At 31.3% G+C, this 14,025-nt stretch overlaps 1 protein-coding gene across 3 annotated transcripts; it reads right to left on the bottom strand.

The window, feature by feature from the left end:
- Nucleotides 1-6,085: 6,085 nt before the first annotated feature.
- On the bottom strand, nt 6,086-11,573 carry LOC112702813 (uncharacterized). 3 transcript variants are annotated; one of them, XR_003154283.3, is made up of 10 exons: nt 11,118-11,573; nt 10,920-10,981; nt 9,104-9,779; nt 8,313-8,929; nt 8,143-8,208; nt 7,538-7,682; nt 7,235-7,473; nt 6,788-6,980; nt 6,496-6,691; nt 6,086-6,398 (listed from the first exon to the last, which is right to left on the bottom strand). XR_003154283.3 is itself a non-coding variant. In XM_025753992.3 (10 exons), exons 3-10 carry the CDS (start codon nt 9,641-9,643, stop codon nt 6,281-6,283), a joined length of 2,094 nt encoding a protein of 697 aa, XP_025609777.1. In that variant the 5' UTR covers nt 9,644-9,779; nt 10,920-10,981; nt 11,118-11,573; the 3' UTR covers nt 6,086-6,280. The 3 variants fall into 3 exon arrangements, 2 of the variants coding, with proteins under 2 accessions (XP_025609777.1, XP_025609778.1); XM_025753992.3 differs by having other exon boundaries at nt 7,235-7,453; XM_025753993.3 differs by having other exon boundaries at nt 7,235-7,453; nt 10,920-10,978; nt 11,118-11,530.
- Nucleotides 11,574-14,025: the final 2,452 nt, after the last annotated feature.

Raw genomic sequence — 14,025 nt, 5'->3', positions numbered from 1 at the left:
TAGATAAAAGATAGGGTGAAGGATGAAAGTAAAATTAAATGTTTAGTGAACCTAAAATGCGACTTATTGTTTACCTTGTGCACATCTCTTATTATCTAGCTAGAAAAATTCTTTAAAATATTAAATTATTAACATCTTAGAGTAGTTTACGTTGTTAATTAGTATCTTATTATTTAACATTGAAAACTAAATGTTTTAGATAGATGATATACACATAAAAAATTTTAGGTAGGGTTGGTTTAATTTTTTAATTTTTATTTTCAGTTTTTTTATCTTTAGAATTTTGTAAATAGAAAGAAAAAATAAAAATAAAACTCTGATTTCTAATTTATATATATTTTCAACTTTTTTCTTCAAAAAATTTAAAAAACAAAAAACGCCTAAAAGAATAAAAATACAAACCAATCCAATCCTTTTTTTAGCAAATATTTTAACAATAATAATTTTAACAACATCATTGGTTAGTTAAATTAACAAAAAAAGCTATTTTTTTAATTAAATGCTCTTAAATAATATTCTAATATTTTAGCGAAAAAAGAGGTCCAATTGGTAAATGAACATTTTTTATTATTTTAAAATATATGAGAAGATTATATAAAATTATGATGTTTGAACGCCAGTGGATAATAGCCATATGAATTTGATTTGTATAGTGAGTAGAAATGACAATGCATAAGATAGTTAGATAGGATAAATTTAAATTCCGCTCTAACTATTTGCGGGTTTAAACTTTTTAATTTGAATTCTACCTGTATTTTAAATCTCTCAACCTAATTATAGTCGACCTAGTCAAAATAAAATATTTTTTTTCTCAAACATAATATTTAGTCTTTTATATTTTTATAATATTAAATATTATTTATATATTATTAGCCAATTGAACAATTAATTTGGTAAAACTAAATATACAAAAAAAAATAAAATTGAATTCAAAATTTCTAATTATTTATTATATGTATATATATTTTTATGAACATATATATTATATATTAAAATACAGATTGGTCGGATAGGTTGGTTTGACATCTGAATTTGACATTATCTACTACTACAGGTTGAGTTATAAATTCACTCTAAATGTGAGTGGGATTGACAACCCTAACAATGAGCGAGAGTAAGATGAGAAATTTATATGGGTTAAAAGTGTTTTACGTGTGCAACAAGTGAAACTGAAAAGATACATTTATATGTAATGGAGTGAACCAAAATCGAGTGCATGCGTGTTAGTTGAAGTGGGTGACAAATTGGACTTTGTCAAAGTGATTCGGATCGGAATAGTTTTGGACAAATTGCACCATATTAACATGCAGATTAGGATGGTGTTAACTGCAGCATATCAAGGCTGTCATTCGAACTGTGTACCACTTGCAAAAAACAAAAAAAGAATTTTAGAAATATTTTTTGTTTCATTTCAAAAAAAATTCTTAATTTTGTTCTATTGACAATATAAATATTTTGCATAGTCATTTAATAACCTCCGTTTATTTAGATGATTATTCACGCATTGATCGTTGAAAGTAATTATTTTTGTTGATCTAATGATACGTAATTAGATGGACGTATAAAACTAAAATTAAATATATATATATATATATATATATATATATATATATATATATATATATATATATATATATAGTGACGTCTCTAGTGATCTTAACAAAACAAAGACTAAGATGCCTAAGTCAGAATATCCAATAAGATGGCAACAGTTGAAATGTTAGAGGAGGGACGACCAAAATTGTTAATTCGAAAAAGCACGGTGACAGATATAATGAAAGCATGGTAAACAATTAGGATCACAAAACAAAAGTAATTAACAAGTGGAAGACGTTACTAATTGATGTGAGTGAAATTGCTAAGAGTTGCAATCTGAAGGGAATGAATTTGGGGCAAAATCGATCGAAAATCTTCAGATGTCACTATTCAAAACTCAGAACCATTAAGTATCATATTGATGGGAGTTTAGTATCAAGAACTAAAGTTTTGATAGTAATGGTAGATGAAAAATCGGAAGGCAGGTGAAAGCTTGGTGACAGAACAAGTACAAGAGAGGAGCAAGCGGGTGGAAAAATGCATTAACAGAATGAACTTTAAAGACTGGTGACAATACTCCTCCTAAAAAAAATAAAATTAACCTTATTCTTTTTTTTTTCCAAACCCAAACACACTTGGGTTTCCACTCTTTTTTTCCATGTAGTTCTGACCTACACTCCAACAATCAACCTCTGCCTTAAATTCTCAAAACTAGCCTCGTGGTAATAATTAAGAATTTGCCGCTTGTTACATTAAGAGCTATTTCATTGTCAGCTTTACCATTATATCCTCCTTGCCACATATATGTTCTCTACTTACTGATCAATCATACATCATCAAAAATCAACATGTTTTTATGTATTCATTTAATCAATACAACATATTTAACTAAATACTCAAATTAATAATTGTTAATGTGAACTTAGATTAGCAGAAAAGGAACTGATTTAAACTATGAGTAAACTACTATTTGTACCAATGAAAGTTCTACACGCTGATAAATCTATCTATAAAACAACGAAATTGATGTTATACCGTGAAAGATCGGTTTTATACGACAAAACTATCTAAATCCTAAAAATCTATCCAAAATATTCCTCTCTCTCTCTCTCTCTCTCTCTCTCTCTCTCTCTCTCTCTCTCTCTCTCTCTCTCTCTCTCTCTCTCTCTCTCTCTCTCTCTCTCTCTCTCTCTCTCTCTCATCGATTATTCCTTTTTCCAGCCAATCTCAACCATTAACTGTAATGTCATCATCACTAACACCTTTTCCTTCTTTATCTCCAACTGTAGTCGCACAACTCTGCAATCACCAATATCTTATCGCTCAACATCAACAAAATGCAACAACATTCAATTTTATATTTTTTATTTTTTTTAAAAGATAAAAAAAGAGACTCGGCAAAGAAAGAAGACGAAAGAGAGTAAGAAAGAGGGATGCATGGTGGGAGGAAGGAGTTGGAGAGAAGATTTGATATCCAGAAGGAAGAGGGCGATGGTTGTGGCATTTGGAGGTGATGGCGGTAACGTTGGTGTTGAGTTGTGGGAGAAGAAGGACAATGTTAAAGATCCAACCCTAACAAATTCGAAGCGCAATATTAGGTCAAAACTCTTGAATCTCTTGAGATAGCGGCTTTGGATGTAGATACAGAAGTTGTCAAAACTTCGACTTTATACGATGGATTTGATAAGATAAGTCATCGGTTCTTCTACCCTAAGGAGGCTGGCAAGGGAGGATGCTAAGATTAGATTGAAGTTCGCAATGTTCGGAGTGATTTTCCAACCTAATGCCATCGTCCTATTATTACCATTTTTTTCAGTTCAAACACTAACAAATCTATCTCTCTGTCTTAGTCCTCCTCTACATTCAAACTTTTATTGAATCCGAAACTATTTTTGTTTTTATTTTTGTTCTTGTTATTAAATTTACTTTTAAATTTGAATATAAAATTATTTTTGTTTTTATTATTGTTATTGTTGTTATTAATTTTTTCTTTTTTGAATTTGATGTTGTATGTGGTGGTGGTGGTGATGGTTTAGAGTAAGGATAGCGAGTGAGAATTCCACGGCAACAAAGAGAGAAAGATCGTGAAAATAATAGTAGTAGTGGTGAAGAGAAAGATAATTTAAAAATTTTGGATAATTTTTTAGAATTTAAATAATTTTATCGTATAGAACCAATTTTTTATGCTTATAATTTTAATTTCATTGTTTTGACAATAAATTTGTCAATATTTAAAATTTTGTGAATATAAATGCTAGTTTATTAAGAAGTTAATTAAGACTATATTTAAATTCTTGGATTTTCTGGCAGTCTCTTTAAAGTAAGTGATTATTTATGTTGCACACTTCAATTTACAAATTCAATGCACTTTCTCATAGAGAATTTTAGAATTTTTTTACTCAAAAGTAAACCAATTTTTTAAAAAATTTGCTAATATTAGTAGAAATAGAAGCATATAACAAAACCATATTATCCCTGAGAAGCTAAATAAGACTAACATTATCTCAAGTAATTGGGTGTAAAATTGACAAAATCTGAATATATATTAAATACTTCAAAATACGAAATAAAAAAAGAGTTGAACGATATCTTTAGAGTGAATACTCAAATGGGTGATGTGGAATAATGTTAACTTGATAATTTGGTTGGTTAAGTGTATGTCACACTAGTCATGTTAGATTTTTGTTCTTTGAAATACTTAAACCACTAGTCATTTACAATCTATTAAATCTAAAAGAAAAAAAAAACCCTAGTGGTGAATTTAACTATTTTAAAGTTCTGAATAAATTCAAAGCACATCTCAATAACAAAAAAATATATATTATATTTATGAAAATAATTAAATTTTTATCTCAATAAAAAATAAATGTGGCATAATTTTATATTTATTGTAAGTATTAGTATTTAGTTTTATTAATATAATCATTAAAATTAATTTTAAATATTAATAGTTTATTTTTATCAGAACGAAATTATTTTTTATTATTTTAAAAAAATTGAATTAAAAAGAGTAAAAATGTGTTGAAATTTAAATAATGATTATATTGTTAATTAAAAAGAAATTGAACACAATGAGTAATAGGCTATAGCGGTCCTTGAGGTGTCAACATGGATAGCAAGAAAAAGAAAATGATTTTATAGATACCTTAGACATAATAATTAAGTGAGAAGTGTTAGGGTAGAACATATTTTGAAATTTATAATCATCAATAATATTTTTAATAATATGAAATTATATTTAATAGTATAAATTTTTTTTTTTAATTAGTTAAATACTGACCATAATTTAATAAAAATATTGCCCCTTTAGATTTTTTCCATAGTTATTATAGAACGAAGTCCCCTACATATAAACGTTTCTATATATACTCTTTCTAGAAGCTAATAATATTTAATTAGTATCTGTATTCCCAAATTCATTGAAGAACTCTCCTCATATTATTCCGACTTTGAAAGTACTCTATCATAATGATTGAATTTATTTAATGCATAATTATAATTAGAACACGCATTACTATTTGCAGAGCATGAGAAGATAGACTATGCATTATGATCCAATCTCTTTAGTTCCCTGCAAATTTTCCTCAGCCAATAATTAAACACAAGCAAGTTGATGATGAATTATTTACTGTCGTGAGGATTTTATCATAGACGAGTACTGTTCAATTGTATGAAAACCATTACTTCCTGTCAGATTTATTTCCAAGTTGATAAGATATAATGGTATCATCGTTCGAGACGTTACGTACCTCTAATAATTCCATAAATCATATATTTAAATTCTCTAACATACTTGTGATATATATGCAATAAAGTACATCTTTGATCTTTGATAATACGAACATTGTTAAAAATTGAAAAAAGATATAAAAAATCTTCTTTTACAATAAAAAATTATAAAAACAAATGTACATAAAAAAAATTATGTATAATGGTTGCTCGTATAAAGAAATTACTTGGACGTTCTTTGGTATCCTATCAAGCGTAGATCTGCTATTTTTTTTTTAATAAATATCAGGTGTACGTAAAAATAATTAACGAACAAATTAATTATTCATATAAAATATAAAATATATATTAAAATACATGAAACAACACTTCTGATTTTCAATTTGCACATACTATTTTTTTTTTCTTTTTTTCCTTTCAGTTTATTAATTTTTTATAACATGATTAAAAATATATAAAATTAATATATTCACCTGAGCAATACACATTACACACACAGCCAAAAGAAAACGAGGGCGACGAATGGCAACTCATTCGTTATATGCATATTGTATGGTTCGGCTAGAAAACGAAACGCAGAACATTCTGAACTCGTATAATATTAATAATTCCTGGTCTTTGTGACCAAATCTTCCAAAACGGTCGGCATAGAGATGGCGATGAACTCAATTAAAAAAATAAAAAATAAAAAGCTGTCTTGTTGGTTTCTTCGTCTCTAAGCACAAACAACTCTTGATCCTTTTACCTCAACCACAAGAGATGATTAACATTTGGAATAGAGATGATTGCACATAATAAGTTCATAATCTGCCAAACTAGGTACAAGCAAATTTGGTTTTGTAGATTAACATTTGTCGGCCTTGGATGAAACAGTGAATGTTATAAAGACGTAACTGGGCTATGTTGTAGTCACCATAACTATATTCAACAGTTTCGATTTTAACAATAACCCATCCGTAATCACTTGAACACATATATACATGTGACAAACAAGACAAAAGATGAGAAAATATTGTTAGTTGTCGCCAGAAGACAATTTTTGCTTCTTCTTCCACTGGTATGCAGCTTCTAAGATCTTAAGATTAGTCGTCTGAATTTCTTCAGGGAACAAATAGTCGATGAATTCTTCAATTCTGCCAAATCAAAAGAATCGAGTTAATATGAAATCTAATAAAGGCTTTTACAACCAGAATGGCAAAAATAGAATATTGAAAGTAACAAAATACAAACCTGGCAGAACCATCTTCAGTAGTAACTTGTCTTCTCTTCTTGAGCTTCTTCGGCAGCTTAGACTGGACTAAGCTAACATCACCAAGCTCCCCAGAAGAAGCCTCCATGTTGAGCCATTTCTCCAACAGCATTGCCCTTTCCTCCTTCAGTTCCGGAGCTGACGATCTGAAGTAGTTAAGAGCTTCCTCAAACACCCCTGATTTAAGCACGAAACAGAAGTAGAGTGAATCAGGATATCATTCCACTTCAGATCAAAGAATAAACAAACAACAAAAGCATCAGGATCACATACTTCTAGCACGCTGAAGGCATTCCCTCTTTTGCTCTTCTTCTGTCAAGTCTAAACTGTTCTGATCTATTGCTGTTGCCTCAAATTCTGCATAGCTGATCCATACCTTCAAGTGCTTTGTTCTATTAAGAAGCCTTTCATAAAGCACTCTTGCTCTGTCAAACTCACCTTCGGCAGTCTCAAAGTCAATATATGCCTGTTTTGAAATCATAAATTGATAGACAGGTTAGCACAAATATGCATATAGCAAACAACAACAACAACCAAGCCTTGTCCCACTAAGTGGGGTCGGCTACATGAATCAAACGACGCCATTGTGCTCTGTCATATATCATATTAGAAAAATTATGCATTACATTAGATGTCATAATACATAAGAGAAAAGAAATGATGAAAGAATGAGATCACAAGGATGGTTAGGCATTGATTGGTACAAGGCAATAAATGTACCTTCCACAATAGCTCAGGCATATCCAATGCTGGTTGAGCAATTGCAAGCTCGAATATTGCTCTAGCTCGATCAGTCTCAGATAAAGATCTCTCCAATTCTGCATACTTGCTCCAAGCATAGCAATTTTCAGGCGACCACTCCAGATATTTTTCATATAGTTTTCTGCATCTATCTATGTTACCAAGCTGCAGTTCTATCTCTATATACTTCTTGAAAATCTGTTGTCCAGAGAGCAGGGCTGTGTAAGATAACCATGCTTCAATAAAAAGACATCATTGCATTTACATCAACATATGTATTACCTTGTCTTTTGGAGCCTTTCCAATGGCATTTCCTAATATCTGTCGAGCACCCTTGAGATTCAGCTGACGTATTTCAAACTGGGCTGCTAGAAGCCATATCTTTGCAAATGAAAACTTACTGTGTGGTATCAAGTTGAGACACTCCCTATAAGAAAGCCAGCCACAAAGAGGAGCAGCGGTGTCAATATACAATACAAAATATCAACATTGGAGTTTGGCTTCAATACCACAGATGTGATATTCATTCATAATTATTGAAATTGCAGTGCTATGACCATTATCCAAATCAAATCACTACATGTTAGACAAGGTTATGCTATATAATAAAGCTAATTACCATGGCGACTCCAACCAATCAATTTGATAGGGTTCAAAATTGAATCTATTTGAGTTTACGGTATCTCGAAGCACATAAGATACTTTGAATGCAGATGTATATTGGTATAGAACAAGGAGGGTGTAACTTTTAGGCAAGAATTTGTGTTTAACATTACTACTACTATAAAAAGAATACAATAAAAATTATGATTTAAAAACAAAACCGTAAGAAATTTTAGAAGAATTCCAAAATTAATTTCTGAACTTCAGTACTACAAGGCACAAACCTGTATACATCTCTTGTTCGATCCACATCTTCAGCATCAAGCTCTTCGTAGAGTGCATAATTAATCCTAAGTAACACAGACAAATGGCTAATATTAGGGGTAAATGAAAAAAAAGTAAAAATCCTGAATATAAACATATTAAGGAATAAAGGTATTCAAATCAAGCATACCACAAATAGATGTATCGCTGCCAGAATCGCTTCTCCTCTGCAGGAGGAACGTTTGCTATAGCTCTCTCATAAACCTCCCTGATCCTTTCTTTGTTGCCCACACTCTCCTCCAATCGTATATAGTCAAACCATGAATCATAGTTCAACGGATTTTTCCTTACTTCATCTTCATACTGAAACCTTCTTTTGCCAACAATAGCATCCTCAATCCCTTCCCTATCACCATACTGCTTTTCGAATGCCACAAACTTACGGTACAAGTCTTCTGCCCTCCCCTTGGGGATATGATCAAGGGCAAACTTATATATACACCTTGCACGCTCAGTCTCCTTACATCTCTCCTCAAACTCAGCAAAAGCAACAAACAGCTGCTCAGCTTCCTCGTCATCAGCAAGCTTCTCCACTGCTCTCTCGTAAACATTCCTAGCCTTTGCCACCTCCCCATTTTTCATCTCAAACTTGGCATACCGAATCCACACCCCAACCCTAGGGTGGCACTGCACAAAACGCTCGAATATCCCCCTAGCTCGCTCAATTTCATTGTACCTAAGCTCAAACTTGATGTAAGAGAGCCATCCCTGCTGATCAGGCATCCACTTCATCCACCGCTCGAAAACCTGCCATTTTGAAATGTCAAGTTACTTACACTTTCATATAATCAGTTATATTTGTTGGCTATTAATCTGTTTCAACTTATGCAGCAGTAGTATTAGAGAGATATAAAGCTTGATGTTAGATAAACTGTAATCCATGTGTGAGTAATTTATTCAGTTTGTTCACTCATAGAATACCTGCCTGGCGCCAGCGACATTGCCGAGCATCTCCTCCATATGTATATACTTGTACCATAACTGGTCAACCCTCGGTAGGAGGGTGACAGCACGGTCCCACACATTGCGTGCATGGTTGATGAACTTGTTCTTCATCTCCACCTCTGCATACTTGAGCCAAAGGGTGTGGTTCTTGTAGTCAACTTCCAGTGCTCTCTCCCAAACGGAGCGTGCTCGCTTGAAGTCCTTCTGAGACTCTTCCCACTGTGCATACTTAATCCACACACCAATGTTCCACCTCACACGCCGAATTAGGTCCTCAAACTCTTTGCGCTTGCGGAGGCGGTACTCGCCAAGCTCAGTGGGGTCGGTGATCTTCTGCTTTGGCGGGCGGATCTCAGCCTCTTGCCGCTCCCGAGCCTCCCGTAGAATCTGCTCCGCTGTGATTTGAATTGGAGCAGGTGTCTTGTTCTTGACCCTCGTTGGCCGTGGAAGCTTCACCTCAGTGTCCTTCCGCGTGAGGTAACCCAACGTTGGGTCTGATTCTTTTGACAAAGACATCGCCCCAGTTGAAGGGTGCAGTAAAACGAAGGGTTTTGTTGTTAGAAAATGGCGGTTGCGGAATTTGAAGCGTTGGTTTAGTCAGCTACACTTTCTTTGTCCACCTGCTTTGGACTTCACATGTCCTATGTTCCAGCTGCATTATAAATTACAAATTGGAAGTTGAATTCAGCAACATCACATAACAATAGCAACAGCAATTCACATAACAAATGCTAAGTTGAGTTCTTGTTTTACATTATCTTGTTCTAACTAATTACTTAACATTAGAATAATTTTAAAAAAATGCTATATCAAATTATCAACTTTTAACTTCACAAAAAATTAACTAGCAAATAAGGAAAAATAACAAGGTTTTGTACCTATCTGGCTAGAACAGCAACAGTCGAGAGAGAGAGCAGAGAAGATAAGGTTTTGTTTAGAAATCCCTTTGTCTCATAATCTATATCTCAACCTCTCTTCCTTTTCTATTTTATTTTTAACTCATTTTCTTCTCAACATCACTATTAGTTTGTAATTCAAATTGGTTCCAAAGAGATCCCAGAGATTGTGTTTCTTCTACTTCTCAACTTTTTCAATTATGAAAAATAATAATGTACTGTGTGATATTATAAATTAACGACTGCAGACCATCATCAGCAAGAAACTTATTACATTGTGTTTAATGAAGATGGATTAGTGAACATAAATGGCAAGCAAAATAGAAGTAAACTACGGCCTTCATCCTTCCATTCGTGTTTAATTAAATTCAAATGACAAGCAAATCAGAAGTAAATTAAGGTTTGAGAATGTTAATTAGTTCATTCTTTCATAAAGCAGCAGGGTTTAGTCACAAAGATTAAAAAGCACTCGCTGAATTGATAAAAGTTTAATCACACACTGTATTTTCATCTCATAAAGAGGCAAAACCAGAACTAATCTAATAACATAAATAGATGAACAATTAAATTTTAAAATTGACCTAATCCATGTTCTTAACAGATCAATATTCAATAATCAATAATCAATTACTCAGATATCAAGATATCGAGAGGCACAGAAAAGTAGCAGAAAAATCACACCATCAATCCCCATTCAGTTAGGGAAATTCTAATGCCAAAGTTCTATCATTTCGAAAATGACACGAAACACCATACAAAATACCATAGTTTAAAAATAAATTCAATTTCCAGAGGAAGAAAAAAGAGTATTTGGATAAAATAAAACAGGAGACACAAATTTAGGTTCCAGAAAGAGAAAGAACAACTAATAGAAGATGAAGAACGAGAACGAATACCTAAGTTTCTGGGTGTTCGTTGCGGTGCCGGCACCAGAGTTTGCAGGCGGCGGCGGAGGCTGCTGGTGGATAGAAAATTTAACAAAACAAAAAATAAACAAAGACAGAAAAATCAGCAACCCAGGATCAGATTTCAACAACTCAGAATCAGTAAAATTAACAAAATAAGAAAACATAAATTGAAGCAGCTTTGCTTACGCCGGCGAGGGAGGAAGGGAAGTGACGGCCAGGGAGAAAGGAGAGTGAACTCGGACAGAGAGAGGGGGCCTCGAAGACAGGATTGACGCGAGAGAGGGGGCTCGACGAAGAGGACAGAGACACGAGTTCAGGGCGGCCGATGACGACGAGGAAAGAGGCGGCGACGCCAATAGCAGCTCCGAGCAGACCTGGCGACGAGAGAAGGGATCCAGGAGAAGAGGATCGGCGACGGCGGGGTGGACGCTGGCTGAGGAGAAGGGTTCGGCAACGGCGGCGCTGGGCGCTGGCTGGGCTGGAGCTCAGAGAGAGAGAGAGAGTGGCGGCTAGGGTTCCGGCTGTGAGAGAGAGAGAGGGTGGGGGGTTATGTAATCTGGATTCCGTTTGACGCCGTTTTGATTCTTAATGGAAGAATCGGGCTTTAAAAAATTGGGTTTTAATTTGGTTTTTTTGTAGAATAATTTTGGGGTTAATCGATCGGTTTTTGTTAATTTAATTGAACCGACTGATTCGGTGTAATTTTTAAAATCTTGGTAAAAAAATTATTTGTTTGTATTTGTAATTTTTAAAGCTTGTTTATAGAGATGGATATTAACACAGGTCACGGAGATATATAAATACAAAATTATATTTGATAAATGAGATATAGATAACGAAATATTATATTTAGAGATATTAAATTAGTCTATTTTGTGTTTATTTTAATAAAAAAGACACCAAAAAAAACAAGACACAACTTATTTTTTATTTTTTCTTTTATTATTCTAATTAATTTTTTATAATCATATTTTTTATTATTATATTTTTCTTCTCAAATTTTTTGAATGGAAAAAAATAAGATAAATCAAATTTTTATAATTTCTTCTAGTTTATTACCAAATAAAATATAAGGATACAAAATTTTGTTTCTTTATCATTTGTGTCTTATTTTTAATGTCAAGCACAACATAAAAGTCAATAAAATTTTAAAGAGTTAAATTTTGATACACTAATAATTAGAATATTTTAGAGTAATTATCCAAATCAGTCTCCAAAGATTTTAAAAATAGACATTTTAGTCCTCAAGAAAAATTAATACACAGAATTTCCAAAATTTTATTCCGACAGACAAATTAGTCCCCCGACAGAGTAATTATTCATATCAGACTCTAAGGATTTTAAAAACGGACATTTTAGTCAAAAAAAATTAATATACAGATCAATCCCTAACGTTTTCCTCCATTAAACATAACAGTCCTCCATCTAAAAAAATAAAATAAAATCATTATTATTATTATTAATTGCACAATAATACTATACCATAATTTTTTTATATTTTTTGTCAAAAATAATGATAAATTTATCCATTAGATTCTTATATATGTATTCTAATATAAAAAGTATATATATATATATACGCGCATAGTCACTCATCAATAATAATAATAATAATAATAATAATAATAATAATAATAATAATAATAATAATAATAATAATAATAATAATCAATAAAATTATTAGAGATTTTTCTACAAAAAATTTAAGGTTGAAACTATTTGGTATTTTTGTGTTTAATATAATTAAAAGATGTTCTACTTTAAAAAACATGTTTGTATTAAAAGAAAATGTTTTAATTTGGATTTCAAAACATCATTATTCACCTTACTTGTTTCTAATGAAAAGAGTGCATTAATATACTAGTGTCGTGGTCCACATACATGCACAAAGCAAAGTTAATAATGATGCTTTGAAATTCAAATTAAAACATCTTCTTTTAATACAAACATATTTTTTAAAGTAAGACATCTTTTGATTATATTAAATACAAAAATATCAAATAATTGTAAAATAATTTTATTGATTATTATTATTATTATTATTATTATTATTATTATTATTATTGAATGGCTATATATATATAGATATACTTTTTATATTAGAAATATATACATAAAAATCTAATGAATAAGTTTATCATTATTTTATTATTTGTTTGTATTTGTAATTTTTAAGGCTTGTTTATAGAGATGGGATATTAACACAGGCCACGGAGACATATAAATACAAAATCTACTTAATATACTAAAACTGGGTTTTCCCCCAACTAATAAGGGTGACATGTCAATCTCTTGTGAGTCCGTTTTCCCTCCAAAACGAATGAAATTTTTCATCTATTCTAAATTATTTTATAAAAAATACCTTTATTATAATTATATTATTATATTATAATTAATATTTAATGAATAATATATAATTATACTAATTTAGGAACATATCTTCATTATAATTATATCAAATCAATATTTAATGCATTATTAAACTACTTATTAATTATAATGCGTAATTACAGTACATAATAAAAAATTGCCTTAATAATAAGTAATTTACATATTTATTTTTGTTTTACTAAGGTCTATAAATAGTATTTTTCTGTGGTACATGAATCTAAATTTGAGAGTCAGCTCATAATTTTATATTTAGTATTTTTTTTACTACTTCATAGAATAAGAATGTATTCTTCGTTTTTTATTGAAGTTGATCTTTTTAAGGTACAATTTATAATTTTTTATAATATTTTCATATACTCATTCTATTATATTATTCTTTTAATAATTTATTAATTATTGTTACTCTAAGTTATTCTTATCGCCTAATGTTCCAGTTCGATTGTCTTTTACCACAATCATTTACAATGCATCACATCCATGAAATACCTCATGAAGTTATCTTCACTGATTCAGGTTCAAACTACATGGATATAAGTGTTCAAAGAAGGGACAATAATCTCTACTTTACCAAAAGATGGTTGGATCTACTCACCTATGATGACCAATCTAATGGAATATGGTTAAAGTTAGCTTTCTTGGGAGGAGCTCAATTTTTTATTGAGGAATTTCATCCACGGAATTTTATAAGGCAAGTTCAAGTTTC

This window comes from Arachis hypogaea, chromosome 7 (assembly GCF_003086295.3).
Source record: "Arachis hypogaea cultivar Tifrunner chromosome 7, arahy.Tifrunner.gnm2.J5K5, whole genome shotgun sequence".
Taxonomy (NCBI): domain Eukaryota; kingdom Viridiplantae; phylum Streptophyta; class Magnoliopsida; order Fabales; family Fabaceae; genus Arachis; species Arachis hypogaea.
The sequence above is the reverse complement of the archived record's forward strand: the minus strand, read 5'-3'. Positions and strand labels throughout refer to the sequence as shown.